We start from the raw sequence: 16,190 nt of genomic DNA, 5'->3' as shown, positions 1-16,190 counted from the left end.
CTTGCATAATTTTTGGACAGATGCAACCGAGTTGGAAAGCCACGATTTTGCAATTAGTAGTTCTTCCGATAAATCTAAATTGAAATATGATTAAGTTGTTAGTATGATACTAACCGAGGAGATTCAAAGGCAGTCAGATAGTGCCTCTATTTCAGAGTCTGCATTGATCACATAGAGTAGAGGAAGGAGTTCATACAAAGGCCGACATCGGTCAGAACATAGAAGGGGGAGATGAAAATCTCATAGCCTTGATGATGTTGAACAAGAACCTAGAGATACAAATGATGATTTGTGTTACAATTGTGGTATGTCATGCCATTATAGTTATGAATGTAAAACACCAAGAAATAATAACAATAACAAGAATCAAAATGTTAATATTGTTGAAGTGGATGATGATGCATTGATATGTTCTATGGAGAAGAACAATTGGGAGTCTTGGGTGATAAATTCCGATGGCGCATCGTTCCATGCTACCTCAAATCAAAAGTTCTTTAAGAACTACACCAAAGGTGACTTAGGCAAGGTGTTTCTTGGTGATGATCAACCTTGTAACATTGTTGGCAAAGGTGATGTGCATATCAAATTGAAAGGGTTTGCATGGAAATTGAGGGATGTGAGACATGTCCCTGATTTGATGAAGAACTTGATTTCTATGGGGCAGTTGGCAGATGAAGGTTATGTGACAACCTTTACTGGTGTGCTTGGAAGGTCTCTAGATGTTCTATGATAGTAGCAAAAGGAAAGAAGAATGATACTCTCTATAGGACCATAGATGCATCTGGTTCAATTGATTTTGCGTATAACAAAGATGATTCAGATGTGTGGCATCACAGACCTGGTCGCATGAGTGAGAAAGGAATGCAAGCGCTTCACTCAGACACTCATTTGGAAAGCTACCCATATTACAATTGATTGAGTTTGGCTTTCGTGAGAATTGCATTGAAGAATGGAAGCGGGTGAGTTTTCAGAACATGGGTGGAACTCTGAAAGCAGAAAAGCTTAAGTTAGTCCATATAAATGTCTGGCGACCAGCTACAGTCTCCTCCCATAGCAGAAAGTCATATATTATGACTTTCATTGATGATCGTACCACACAAGAAAGGTGTGTGCATATTTCTTGAGACATAAATCGAAGGATTATGAAGTGTAAGGCCAAGGTTGAAAATAAGATAGGCTTAAGGGTGAAAGAGCTGAGATCCAGTGAAAGAGGAGAGTATGTTTATTCAGGTTTCAAGATTGATTGTGCAAATAATGGAATGAAGATAGAATATACTATGCTAGGGATGCCTTAACAGAATGGGGTGGCAGAGTGTATGAACAGATCACTGACAGAAAGAGCTAAGTGTATGCATACACTAGCAGGGATGCCCAAGCAGTTCTGGGCAGAGGCTATTAGCACAGTAGCTTACCTGATCGATAGAGAACCGCCAGTATCATTGCTACGTACTAATGGCGGTATGCCCCAGTGTTATGATAAAGCATTGGAGGTTGATGGTGGGAGCTTGCACTAAAGAATGAGATGAAGTCCCTCATCTTTGATTACACAGTAATATTCTCTCTAGTTATAAAACTGAATACTACGATGTCAGTATCGAGTATTGTTGCAATAGAAGTTTTATACCTTGAGGATTTAGATGTGAAAATTGGTTTCCTCCAAGGTAATCAAGAGGAAAAGATGTATGTACATCAACGTAAGTGTTTCATTAAATTGGGTAGAGAGAATATGGTATGCAAGCTGAGAAAGAGCTTATGTAGTTTGACACAATTCCTTAGGCAATGGTACATGGTTTGCATGTGTCCAACTATTACACGTGAAGTGGGAGTTGTTAACAGGTTGATGACCAATCGTGGCAAGGAGTACTGGGAAGTGGTGAAGTGGATACTGCGATATCTAAGAGGTACTACTAATGAATACATTTGTTATGTGAGGGATGATGTGTACTTGCAATGGTATATTGATACAGACTTTAGAGGTGAAGTTGATCGCAAGAAATGCACTACTGGTTATGTCTTTACAGTGAGAGCTACTGTCAGTGAGCTCGGACTCACAATGGACAAAGACAATGATTATTGAGAAACTGAAGCTGTGTCTAGTTTCAGTTGGTCTTCTAGCTTGAAGATCGTGGATGAAGCACACCATTTATGCATTGGAAATGCATGGAGTTGACTTACAGTGGTTATCAGTCCAAGTGGGATATTGTTAAGTATGTGGAGCCTGATGTGGTTCATGCTTGGAATTGGAAACCAAGTACTAACCGCCAACTACTAATTCAATATGGAGTTGAATTACTCGGTATTGGAAACTACCACCAATCTCTCATTGTCCAATACGTATGGGATTTCCAAATTGGTTTTGGAAACCAATTGCTTGGTTTTCCTCACGTCCATGAGTCTATAAATACTGCAGGGTATATGATAATTAAAGACACAACTAAGAGAGCTTATAGTGTACGGAGCACGTAACAAGTATATTATTTGAGCAATAATTAGTGTAAGACAATAGCCAAATTTGAGAGTGCATTGTGATAGTGCAATAATATAAATTTGTGAGTACTAAAATTACATGTGAGAGATAGATTGATGTTTGTGTGAGGCTCATGATATTGTAAATAACTTTTTGATTATAGTGGATTTTGGTGCGCTTGTGGACATAGAGAATTGCCAAGTCACGTAAGTTTCTTGTGGTTCGTTTATTATTTGTTTTTTTTCATTATTGCTTTAGTGATTATGTTGGTATTTTTGTTTTGTCATTGATTTCCAAAATCTTGAGGATAATTGTCGTCAGTCGGGATTAGTGTGATCTCTAATTCCTAGCATTTAACACGTACTGACGGATGGTTTAGAAACTATTGGGTGTGACTTACACCATTCCGCTAACACTATCCCTGTGCTATAGTGGGATAGCACACAAAACCACTAGACTTAGCTTAAGCCAAGGTCCCTAAGAGTTTGAGTAAAAGTTACTGACATTGTGCAATAAGTTTTCTTACATTGTTTGTCTTCCGCAAATTGATGGCAATGACCCACATTCACCGCTTCGTACTTCCATTTTCGAACATGAAGCCCGTTTTTATTGTAGTGACTAGCATTGAGCACGTGTTACACACGTGGCCAGAGAGACAAACCCAATATTAAAACTGAAAAAGACAAAAAATAACAAAAAACCAAAGTAGAAAGAGACAAAAAGTGCGGACACCATGACAGGTTATCTGGCTAGCTCGGCAAAGCCTCTTTATTGCGTAGTAAATATTTAATCACTAGAAGAAATTGGTTGTCGGCATACACACTTTGCTTAGTGATACGTGTCGGCAAATCGACATCCATATCTCGTAAGTATGCGTTTGTTTGTTCTTAATTATTTCCTAAGTTTTGCCGAGTATGTGCGCGACAATCGGCTTGTAACACCTCAATATATAAAAAAATAATTAAATTTGAATTCTGAACTAGTGTACAAACTACAAACTGATAGGGGCGGCCCTGAAGGGGTCTGGGGCCCCAAATTTTGACCCAAAAAAGGGTCCCAAACTATAAGTCCATTTGACACACATTTATAAATTTCACACACCATTACCATGTTCAACAGCTCAAGCTTCTTTAATAGCAGCATTACCAGCCATAGTAATTCACCTACAAATCTAATTTTCTGTAAGTTTTAATTTATGCTGTGTAAATTTAGGCCTCTACTTTAGGAATTCGACTAGGGCCGTCAACTCAGGGCCGCCCCTGCAAACTGAATTAATCTAGCTAAATTAAGTAACATTGAATTTTCTAGCTAAATTAATCTTTTTTTTATAAGGTGATTAGAACTTGTGATAGTGCCAAAATTCCTGGGTTAGTTTGACCCTTAGTTATCGTACAATAATAACTGTTTAATTGTGTTAGTTATTATAACTTTTTAATTCATATTCGCTTGTTGGACGCTATAGCCTCCGGAATTAGTTTATGGTGAGGAGTATATTATGATATACTCATCATATAAAGTTGGCAGTTCGACAACAGAATACTCGTCAACAGTCATATCATAATACAATTGATATCATACTCATGTATAAAGTTGGCAGTTCGACAACAGAATACTCATCAACAGTCATATCATAATACGATTGATATCATACTCATGTATAAAGTTGGCAGTACTCGTCGACAGTCATATCATGATACGATTGATATCATATAAAGTTGGCAGCTCGACTACTCATCTTTTTTTTTTTCGATAACCACCACCCTAAACTCGACTACTCATCAACAATCATATTTATGGTGTCTCTATATATTTTATTTTTTATTTTTTATTTTTTGATAAAGATAGTTATTGGTGTCTACAACTCTACATTGAGGTGATGATAAACTGAGAGAATGAAACCCCTCACGGGTTCTCACAAGAATAGAAACTAGTGGGGATCTCCCAGATTATGGAGTACCTCCTCTTGATTGGTAGGAAATGTGGGATACCAAAATAACATATTCTAATTTAAAGTCATGTATATATGATGAGTTGATTTAGAGTATCATCAACGCAATTTCCATATTCATTACATCAGCAAAAATAACTGCCAAAAATTGCCATTTTAATCTTAACGCAATTTCCATATTCATTGCGACACATCAGCAAAAATAGCTGCCAAAAATTGCTATTTTAATCTTAAGCTTCAATGCAATTTTGTCTAAATTTATGTTTTTAATTTTGGTCAGGAGAAATATCAAAAAATCTATTTAGACTCCCTTAATAATTCTCTAGGGAGCAGGGACTTCATATCTTACGTGGTATACAAATTATATTTTTCTTTCCAAAAATCAAAAAATAGTAATAGAAACAAACAAATAACTAATAACTTATCCAATTAAATAACTAAAATCTAAAAATGTAACAAAAAAATATACTTATATTTCCATAAACAAATCAAGCGAAAAAAATGTATAATAACAATAATAAAAACGCCCCAAAAAATTCACCTTCCTCATTCTCAATTCCATCTCTTTTTTTGTTGTCACAAATTATACTTTTTATTACTTAGTTTATATTAATTTGGAATGGAGGAAAAAATATTCATATGGTTCTCTATCTATTTACTTGAACAAATTGTTCATATGTATGGTGTATATAAATGTAAAAAAAAAATAATGATTTGTTTTGCACTTGGGCACTCAATTCAACTTTTTTTTTGTGTTAATTAAGGTTTATTCTTTCTTTCTTTCTTTCTTTGATTTGTCTGTGAAAATATAGGTAAATTTTTTTTTTTTGATCAAGCATTTTTTTTAAATTAATTAATTAATTAATTTAAGATTTTAGTAATTTAATTAGGCAGTTATTTGTTATTAATTTGTTTCTATGTATATTTTTTTTTTTTAATTTTGGAAAGAGAGAATATGATTTTGATGCCACGTAGGAATTGGAGTCCCAAGAGAGTTATAGAGGGAGTATGAGTAGAACTTACATAGAAACAAGTTTATTTCCTTTTTAAAATAATATCTAAGATGATTTTTTAAGTATATAAAATGATTTCCTTTTTTGTCTTGTTACCAAAAAAATGAAATGGCTAAAGTTATTCCATTCCATCCATTTCTATAATTTTGAAGAAAATAGTTTCGATTTTAATAATTACTGAGTTAGAAATGAGGTTATAGCAATGCGTTGAAGACCTGAATTGTTAAATAAATTGCCACCTGTCATATTAGAATGGGTTTTAGCAATGCGTTAATAATCCTCTTTGAGCATCATCAACGCGCAGAACTATTTTTTATTGCCAATGTGACATGTAGCAATTTTTATAGTAATTTCGTTCACCAACACATTGCTAAACTGCCGTTTCTATTTCAGTAATTGTTAAATTCTCAACTAAAATACTCATAAATTTAACAGCCACTCGCATGGGACAATTTTAGCCGTCCAGATGTTGAACAGGTCAACTTTTGTCGTCCAAATTTTTTTCAATTTTATTTTTAATAAAAAATTAAAACGGCTGAATTTTGAACCGATGGATGCCAAAATGAATTGGCGCCAAGAAAATAGAGGGAATAAGGAACAGGAGAAGTTGTCCCGTTTAACAAAAAATTGTACTTGCATGGGACAAGTTCTGCTGTCCGAAATGGAAACCGAAAATTTCTACAAAACACATTGGTACATAAACTGGTTTTAACAATTTCGACTGAGTTAAAATGCTGATGTGTCGCAATTTTTTTTAACAGTGCGTTGATGATGCTCTTATATATGCAAAACAAGAAACAAAATGAAGCCAATGTTAATATTGGAGTTGGGCCCTAAAATTGGTAGCACATTGAGTTTAAACGAAATCTCTTTGGTGAGATATTTTGAATAATTTTGATACAATGTGATCAGACGGATCAAACATATATACAGTGCCGGCTCATCCATTAGGCGACTTAGGCTGCCGCCTAAAGCCTCGGATTTGGAAAGCCTCAAAATTTCCTTGTTTCTCCTTTTATATGTTTGGTATTACCATTTTTTTAAAAGTCAAACAAAACACAAAAAGGGACAATGTGGTCAATTTGTTTTCTCCAAATCTCCCTACCGCACTAAATTTCGGGAATTGAATTGGTTTAAAAGAAATAATATCCAATAGTCCACTATATAATTTGCATCTCAAAATTATATTTTTACAAACGATAGTAGTAGTCTCAATTTTTATGGAAGTGTCCTCATCTAGTTAAACCTCTTAACTAGAAAGAATAAATAAAAATGGAAAATCCCACAATTAATGCAAAATCTCCACATTCTATAGTGTCTTTTTTCACTTTTTCTAAAGTTAATTAAAGACAAATTTACCAATTATCTCTTTCCCATTTTTTCATTGAACTTCCAATTTCACCCCAACCATTGATATCTTAAAATCACATTTTCACAATCTCACAAACTAGTATTTAATCTTTTGTGTTTGGAAGGTGATCAAACACTCTTTTATATGGAATTGATAACTTTTTTTTTGATATGTTTATTTACATATTATTTTCTTTGTGTTGGACATCACATGGCTCTTTGAAATACTTTATTGTAGATTCTATCATATATAGGGCGATTTTAATATTTGTTAAGTTGGACAATTTCTATGTTAGGAGATTACACTTGTTTAGTAGATAAGACATTGTCTAATGTGATGCATAATGTCTGATATTCATTTTGATTGTCATAGATTTCTTCTGCTATTACATTTTAGTCAACTTGTCAATGAGCTTAGAAAAAAAGGCCTCACTTTGGATCGTCGCCTAAGGCCACATCCACCCTTGAGCCAGCCCTGCATATATAACTATATGTTTATACGCAGTTCATCACCCAATACATTACATTGAAGTATATGATATAATGAGAGACACTATTACTCTTACAAGAATACGTAGTTGTTGCGTGTATTCTCACAAAAAACCATGCGACGGTGAAGTATTAACGAGTTGATTTGGATCTCAAAGTTTAGATCTAATATTAATCTTTTTTTATTTTTTTTTTTTTTTTTTTTTTTGGGAGGGAGGGGTGTATTTCAAAAGTGTGGGCCATTTTTCCTGGTAGAATCATAGTTTGTGATTTCAATGGAATTTTTGGAATTCCATTGAATATTTCAATTTATGAGAAATTTGGAATTCCAAATCAAGAGTCGAAAAAACTTGAATTTCAAAATGTAATCAGAATGTAATGGAATATGGGCCGGAATTCCGGTTTTTGGATTTGTCTTGTGGAATCTCTGCCAATTTTTTTTTTTTTTCACGGAATAACAAGAAACCCAAAAACAAATGAGAAAAACTATAATAAAATGGAAGACGACTAAAGAAGCCTGCAACTTATATTTCTAGAGTGCAAAGAACCAAAAATATAAAGCACAAAAAAATAGGGGGCATGATTAATTCAATCTATAGTTAGACTGTTGGATATTTCTAGACTGTTGGATCACACATTCGGGTTTGAACAAATTTGATTTGTTACAAGTTGAATTGGCTATTGGACTTAGATGGGATGGATTTTGTGTCGCATAGGCTTTACTGGTTAATTTTTTTTCCAGGATAAGTCTTTATGGTCAAATAGAACTGGTGAAATTGGGGGCTTATCTTGGACAAAACTTTGGGGCCAAGACGCTTCCTTGTGTTGCCTGTCCTCAGGGCTGCTCCTGTCTTAAGGTAAGAACCATGATGTGTAACCTCATGTTAACTTTTCCTGAGGTGTTATCTTTGAAGAAAAGGAAATCTATATCATTACTAACGGCCTAAAATCAGTGTCACATATTTTTTGAAGTAATGCTTTAATTTAAACATTAAGGATTTTATGGCGATAGGAAAACCTTCGTTCATTCCAATCCCATCTTTGTTTGGAGTTTCTATCCTCTAGTTTGTTGTATTGGAGGATAAGAACTCCAAGCAAAATATCTAAATATCTAAATAAAAGTATCAAACCATACCCCATCTGCACCGCCCCATCATCCCATATTGGCTATATCTTCACGTATAAAGGGGCTGTGGATTACATTGACGTACCCACAAAAACAGTCAGACCCTGTTATCTAAAATAGTCACAGATAACTCAAACGCAATGTACCATGGCTATGTCATCCATTGCAATTCCTTGAACGAATATGCTTATGTCATCTGTGCATTTGCTTCATATGTCAGCTTTTGTGATATATTCCTATCACAAGATGTTTTCCATCTATATATATAAGACGTCACCTGTACAATTATGAAGGCATCAACTTCATTGTTCTCTACTTCTCTATATATATTCGCTCATGCCACTTGCTCTTAACACATAAAGATCTTCTGCTTTGAAGTTCTATCAGCACACAAATCTGTAGCATCCAACCCCTTTTCCGATCCTTAATTTATTTATCTATGGAGTCTGTGGTTTTATCCTCCGGAACTAAACACACAAATCTCCCAGAAAATTATGTTCGACCAGAATCCGAGAGACCGAGACTCTTGGAGGTCACGGATTGCGAAAATGTTCCAATTATCGACTTAAATGATCTCGATAGATCCAAACTTACTCAACTTATTGGGGATGCTTGTAAATCTCATGGATTTTTCCAGGTATATTATGCTTCAATTATTTGGTAAAAAAAGAGCAAATGACTCCCAAGTCTTATGCATGTGGCACCTAGTAGCCCTTGTGGCCGTTTAAGTGGTAGCAAATGAAGACTGGGCCGAGCCTCTGGCTGAGGGGGTGACCCCTTGTTTTTTCTATGTTCATTCGATATGTCGATATGGTGTCAAGAAATTAGTTTAATTTTATAGTGTATTGCAAGTTGAAAATTATGTACCCGATATGTTTGTGTGAATATATTGACCAGGTGATCAATCATGGAATAAGCAGTGAACTAGTGGAGGGGATGATGCAGATTGCTCATGAATTCTTTCATTTACCCTTGGATGTGAAGATGAAGTTCTATTCTGACGATCCAACTAAGACAATGAGATTGTCAACAAGTTTCAATTTGAAGAAGGAAACTGTTAACAACTGGAGAGACTATCTCAGACTTCATTGTCATCCTTTAGAGAAGTACGTCGAAGATTGGCCTTCAGTACCCTCAGCTTTCAAGTAAGCCCCCCTCACTTTTTCTAAAAGTTGTGAATTAAGATTATGAAGAACCGTTTTCTGGATTCTGACTGGATCACGCATGATTGTGTGGTCCTTATTGACGCCGCACATGCAACACACAATAGTGCCTCCTTACTCCTAAATGACCCTGGGAGACACACGTTCTTTTCAAACTTAGTTTGTGTGGTGGGGAGCACACAACTTACCATCTATGCAGATCTCGAGATTTACATCATATGGTTTAGGATTGCGGGAATCTCAGAATTTCGAAAGTCCAAAAACCGGATTTTCGATATCTTCCGACTAAATTTCGAAATTTACACTTTTCAAGCCTATGTTGTCATTTAGGCACCATTTCCATTCGTCCAACAACAACTGAAATATTTGACAGAATTCTGAGATTCAACTTAGAAGATTACTCTAAAGTCTAAATGCTTAATTAAGAGCTTTTTTGGGGGAAGCAAGAATTTTCGTTGAAGACTTGAAGTATCTAGCAGCCAATATGATTTCGTGTAGAGATTGTCTACTCCGAAGATGTCTTCATAGGGACGAGGGCCGCATCCAACCGTTGACAGTCTAGAAATACAACATCTTCTCATTTTCTCTTTTATTCTTTTTGTTCTTGATTTTCATACCATTAGATCACAGTAAAGGGGTACATAGTTTTTTATTTGTTTGGGGGTGAACGGGTGATATCGTACACAAAAAAACTGCATAAAGTTTACTGTTTTGTGCTAAAAAGAACAGTATAAAAAGGCTACATGGATTCAATGAGGTCAATTCCATCACTTTCTTAAAGTTTGTCACTTAGCACCAATTGGAAAGAAAGTGTAAAAAGTGTAATGTTTGCGAGCTTTGAAAACTTCAAATGACCATGAACCAGTCCCATGGCAATAGTAACATTAGTCATTGAGGCTACAGTAAAAGGCACCTTTCAAAAGCCACCCATTTTTTAATCATTTTGTAGCCAAGCAAATATTATATGCAGTGCAAATTGGGAACACACTATGACACCTTACAGAAAATGGGACTACATGGGATTTGTTAATATGTCTTAAGGCAGGGGTGTGGGCAAATTTTACACCCATTTCACAAATCCCAAATTCCCAACTATCTAAAAGGATTCTATATCACGTCAAATCTGGATCCTGCAAGGCAAACATGAAACAAAAATCTGAAGTAAAGGCTAGAATTTCATTCGCGCAATGTCTACAATTTTTCAAGTTTTGACTTCACTCACCCACCACCACAATCAAGTCATACCACATCATCGCCTACCAGGTTGTTTAGTTGCTGACGCCCTGTGTGTGAAAGAAGCTTAAATGAACCAAATAAGACACCTTTTTTTGGGGTAAAGATAATTACAAAATAAGATACTTGAACTGATTGATATTTTAAGAGATGTTAAACAAGTGCTCTTGTTATTGGAAAATTGTTTTAGCCCAGGTGCACTACATTGTTAAAAACAACAGTTTAGAAAAAACATTTTTCTTTATATTATGACTTGTTGGATTTTGTATTGAATTATTGATCATCTTACGCAAAGAACGTATCAAAATCAAATTAGGAAAATAGAATTGAATTTTCCGCGTTACTTTCAATTTGTCTAAGATTTAATTAAGGGCGTATCATAAGTCATAGTTGTTGTGTTTCTAGACAAATTGGCACTATATCTTCAGTACCTTCACGTTATTATTATTTTTTTTTATGTACTTATTTTTTAAATATGTGTTAAAGTACCTTCACATATACGATTCGTTAAGGTATCAGAGATACATGTACAATCAGGTGATATTTTCAAGACCCATCAAACATGAAACCAAAGCATTCATACATTGACTCCTGATGCTATTTGGTCGTGTCTACCTTTTGGAGTCACAAGGAAGCGGAGCCTAAAATGTTTGTTTGTTTGTTTGTTACCTAGGTATGTTGTCGGTACATATTGCAAAGAAGTACGCCAACTTGGGTTTAACCTGCTTGGATTTGTATCAATGAGCTTGGGCCTTGAAGAAGATTACATGGAGAAGGTATTGGGTGACCAGGGCCAACATATGGCTGTGAATTACTATCCACCATGTCCGGCACCAGAGCTGACATATGGACTACCACACCATACAGATCCTAACACCATTACCATCCTTCTCCAAGGTCAAGAAGTACCAGGACTTCAAGTACTCCATAACGGAAAATGGGTGGCCGTAAATCCACACCCAGGTGCATTTGTCGTCAACATTGGTGATCAAGTACAGGTAACATTTGCTATATTTGTTTTTTGTTTACATGCATCAGTATGGTAAAATAGATATTGAACTACTTACATCCATCCAGCATAATCCCAGTATGAACAAAATCATTCCCATGCACCTTGATGTCAATTTAGTTTTTCGACCAAGGAACCAAGACCTGCAAGCAAAATTCGTCGACCTTTTGTAACGTTATTTGATCGGCCGATATGGTTATATAGATAGGGATTAGAACATGGGCATCTGTAGGTATAAAGTGTTATACATACAGCATTGTTGCTCGCATCCAACATTAATCAATAGATTAAATATTCAACTTACCTTGTTGACATATTCACTCTATGTCCCGACATGTATATGGTGGTTGGTGACTTCGTTCGCATTGATAATCTCTCCCTGCACAATTGGGGAAGCATCTTTTGAGGTAACGAACGCCTTTGAAAATTTCACATAAATTAGTGTAGTCTTTTAGCCTTTTACACATTTTGTCATTGTATCGGGGAAAGATGCATTTTTGTATTCACAACGTCATCAACAAAATATTATACTTAGCAATCACCAATCAATCAGGTTGATTTCATCTAAAGTATAATGTAGCAAAAGGTTCATGCCCGTATAGGTGGAAAACGCGTGCTACATTGCAAGTTTTGGATTAATATATACAATAATGGACGCTGATCAAAAGTAATAATTCTCACTTTTTGTCGTATGGAAAGATCAAAGATAGATGGAGGATAACTTCTACTCTTGTATAAACGACTCGATGGCTACTCAAAGTAACATACAAAAATACAAACGATTCGTTTTCAACATCAAGGGAAAACTCGGTTTTCATCTGGATGTGGTTGTTTAAAACACGTTAGATGTAGCTTTGATAAAATAACAACTCTTAGGTGTGATCTACGTGAGAACAGTTTTCTTCACCTGCACACGCAACTGATGAAAGCAAACAGCAACTTTTGAATCAGGTCACTAGTTTCGTTGCTGTGCAAGTAATGGAACTCGAACCAAGTTTATTCTAAGGCTGTTACTTTCCCATTGTGTAGGCACTAAGCAATGGGAGGTACAAAAGCGTTTGGCATCGAGCCATTGTCAACACTGAAATTGAAAGAATCTCGGTCGCTTCATTCCTATGCCCTGCTAATGATGCAATTATCTGCCCGGCGACAACCAATGAATCTCCAGCTGTCTACAGGAAATTTACATATGATGAGTATTACAAAAAGTTTTGGAGCAGGAACTTGGATCAAGAGCATTGTTTGGAGTTCTTTAAGAATAAGTGAGACTCTATAGGATGTCTCAGCTGTTAGGATCTACAGATAGGGCCTAGATTGTTTAAATGTTCTCCCATTTCTTAGATTGAGCTAATCATTTAAGGTGGTTTACATTTAGCAGTGGTTGTGACCTTCCTACAATAACGTATTTATGGACTTGCCAAAGTTTTATTGCACTTTTTAGTGTTTTCATACTACTAAATTTCATAATTATAATCTAGAGGCGTAGCTATTGTTGGTAATAACAGCGTTAACACATGGACCAATAACGGTGCTGGTAGAATCTACCAGCATAATTGCTGTGAACAAATCCGGACTCTGTATTATAGACTATTGATCCACTAATGTCGGGATGCGACGATAGTAAACTGTCCGTGAATTTCATAAATCTCTTGCTGAAAGAAGACTATTGGCAATGAAGCAGGTGGGCATATTCTGCATTCAGATAATAACTCAGCTCAGCTGAGTGTGTGAATTTGTAGACATACATGCACCATGGTACAAAAACTGGGTGAGTTTCAAAATGAAAAATTGAAAAGGCAAAAGCTCAGAATCAGCTGAGTGTGTGTGAATTTGTAGACATACATGCACCATGGTACAAAAACTGGGGAGTTTCAAAATGAAAAATTGAAAAGGCAAAAGAATCAGAATCGAAACCAATGCTTAGTGGTGTTCCCTGGAAAATTTCAATTCCATTGACCACCAGCCTAACTACTGTTGCACATTTTAAATCATCATATCTACAATCTCAAAATCCAAATGGATTCATTCCTATTATCAGGCAAAAACTCAAAAATCATCGTAGCCGGCTACAAAGGTCTAGTCTGTTCCGCAATAGTAAGAAAACTCACTACACAAACCTCCCCTCCACCTCCGCACCCACTGACAAGTCAGAACTCGGCCTCACCTGTCAGGTACAAGTTGACAATTCTTCTCAACCCACAAGCCCAATTTCGTAATTATAGCAGCCCCAACAGCCGCAAAAAGTCGGTGGCATACATGCAAACAACACTTAGAGCAAGTCCAATGGGAGGCCTATCCCAAACACCAAATGGCCATTCTAACGGGGTTGGTAGAAGGTTTCTTAATTTGGCTAGTGTGATTTGTGGTTTTATCTATAGTACAAAATATCCCGATATATCATGATATTTGGGGATATCTATCCAGATTTCAGAAAAAGATATATAAATATCACGATATATTTAGAGATATATCGATTGCAAATATCGGTGATATTTTTATGATATTTGTGATATTTGAAAATATTTGGCGATATATGGCGATATTTTGTATATATAACAATCTTATTTAATATTTACCATTATATTTTAAATAAATATAAATAATGTATCATGATATATTAAGAAATATCTATAATATCTACGATATTTGTTGATATTTTGGATATATCCACGATATTTGCATGTGAACTAATGTCAAATATTCCCAAAGAAGAGGATATATCCACGATACATATCCAGAAATTGAATATCGATAAATACTCATATCCTGATATTTTGTACTATGATTTTATCTATAGCTGCTAAAAAATGTTTCGGGAGATGAACTGTACAATTTATGCTAGCTCGTGTGTTAAAAGGTAACTAGCTAACTGGCACGTGTCTACGCCACGTGTGCGGTTAGTTTGGGTGGGGCAGCACAAAAATACAACTTTTGGTCAGTGGCAAATTTGTAATTATTTGTAAAATAGAGAGCAGTGTGATAAATCAAGGGAGAAGCGGCTTAATTTTACTGTACAAATGGACTCACATATATTATTACAAACATTAGTTCTAACACTAGTTTTCAAACCCGTCTTACGAACGGGTGCCGTTATATTAAATTATTCTAAAAAATATTAGTAATTATACAAAGCTATAAGATATATATGAAAATTATATTAATCACTAATTTAAATTTCTTGTACAACTCTCAATAAAAAGAAAACACCAAACCTTGATAAAACCTATCGACTTCTTTTAATAATTGAAGTTTGATGAGAATGCTCAATGTGGCGAAAATGATATTGAAACTATTTGAATAGCAAGACACTCTCAATCATAATAAAATAATTATGATAAATATTATTTAAAATGCAAAACTATACTTGTCGAGATATTATATTCCCTCTACAAATAATACAACTATGTTTCGAGGTTAGTTCAATGCATTTGCATCAAGTTTTCGATTTTCTGTTAATTATTCATTGAGGTTAGTTTAATGTAGTTATTGCATCTAGTTTCCGATTCCCTATTACTTATTCTTTGAGGTTAGTTCAATGCAATTGCATTAAGTTTCCGATTTTTCGTTAATTATTCTTTGAGGTTAATTCAGTGCAGTTGTATCAGGTTTATGATTTTTCGTTAGTTATTCATTAAAGTTAATTTAGTGCAGTTGCATCTAGTTTTCGATGTTTCATTAATTAGTTTTTGAGATTAGTTCATTGCATTTCCATCTAGGTTTCAATTTCTCATTAATTACTATTTCAGATTAGTTCAATACATCTACATCCAGTTTCTGATTTTTAGTTAATTATTTTTAGAGGTTAGTTCGATGTTCAATGCATTGCATCTAGTTTCAAATTTTTAGTTATTTATACTTTGAAGTTAGTTCGACCAGTTACATCTGATTTCTTATTTCTTGTTAACTATCTTTTGAGGTTATTTCAATGTATTTGTATCAAGTTTCTGATTTTCCGTTAAATATTCTTCAAGATATTACATCCAAATTCTGATTTACCATTAGTTAATATCTAATTTTAGTTTAATGCAATTGCATCAAGTTTCTGATTTTTCGTTAATTATTATTTGAAGTTAGCTCAATGTAGTTGCATCCAATTTTCGATTTCTAGTTAATTGCTCTTTGAGGTTAGTTCAATGCATTTGCATCAAGTTTTCGATTTCTCATTAATAATTTTTTGAGGTTAGTTTAATGTAGTTGTATCAAAATTTATGATTTTCCGTTAATTATTCATTGAGATTAGTTCAAAGCAGTTGCATCCATTTTTCAATATTTCGTTAATTAGTTTTGAGATTAGTTCATTGTATTTGCATACAGTTTCTGACTTCTCGTTAATAACTCTTTAAGGTTAGTTTAATATATTTGCATATAGTTTTTTATTATTTATACTTTGAG

The 16,190-nt window shown here is 34.7% G+C and overlaps 1 protein-coding gene and 1 long non-coding RNA gene across 3 annotated transcripts; one reads left to right on the top strand and one right to left on the bottom strand.

Annotated features, from left to right (window-relative positions):
• The first annotated feature begins 8,275 nt into the window (after positions 1-8,275).
• DMR6 (2-oxoglutarate (2OG) and Fe(II)-dependent oxygenase superfamily protein) lies at positions 8,276-13,231 on the top strand. 2 transcript variants are annotated; one of them, XM_086564786.1, is made up of 4 exons: positions 8,276-9,030; positions 9,291-9,538; positions 11,463-11,787; positions 12,828-13,231. In XM_086564786.1, the coding sequence occupies exons 1-4, from the start codon at positions 8,833-8,835 to the stop codon at positions 13,062-13,064; spliced, it is 1,008 nt and encodes a 335-aa protein (XP_086420912.1). In that variant the 5' UTR covers positions 8,276-8,832; the 3' UTR covers positions 13,065-13,231. The 2 variants fall into 2 exon arrangements, with proteins under 2 accessions (XP_086420912.1, XP_086420913.1); XM_086564787.1 differs by having other exon boundaries at positions 12,750-13,231.
• LOC147496001 (uncharacterized) lies at positions 9,287-11,463 on the bottom strand. Its single transcript, XR_015197911.1, has 2 exons — positions 10,779-11,463; positions 9,287-10,686 (listed from the first exon to the last, which is right to left on the bottom strand). It is a non-coding gene; the product is annotated as an uncharacterized LOC147496001 (long non-coding RNA).
• Positions 13,232-16,190: the final 2,959 nt, after the last annotated feature.

Source organism: Coptis chinensis, chromosome 6 (genome assembly GCF_015680905.1).
Source record: "Coptis chinensis isolate HL-2020 chromosome 6, ASM1568090v1, whole genome shotgun sequence".
Lineage (NCBI taxonomy): Eukaryota > Viridiplantae > Streptophyta > Magnoliopsida > Ranunculales > Ranunculaceae > Coptis > Coptis chinensis.
Note: the sequence above shows the minus strand (reverse complement) of the source record. Positions and strands in the feature narration are given on the sequence as shown.

What these genes read in the sequence shown, in the direction of transcription:
- DMR6 (XM_086564786.1), top strand. Translation starts at nt 8,833, where the DNA reads ATGGAGTCTGTGGTTTTATCCTCCGGAACTAAACACACAAATCTCCCA. An exon ending in AATCTCATGGATTTTTCCAG is followed by an intron (nt 9,031 to 9,290) that starts GTATATTATGCT and finishes TATATTGACCAG; the next exon opens with GTGATCAATCATGGAATAAG. An exon ending in ACATTGGTGATCAAGTACAG is followed by an intron (nt 11,788 to 12,827) that starts GTAACATTTGCT and finishes CCCATTGTGTAG; the next exon opens with GCACTAAGCAATGGGAGGTA.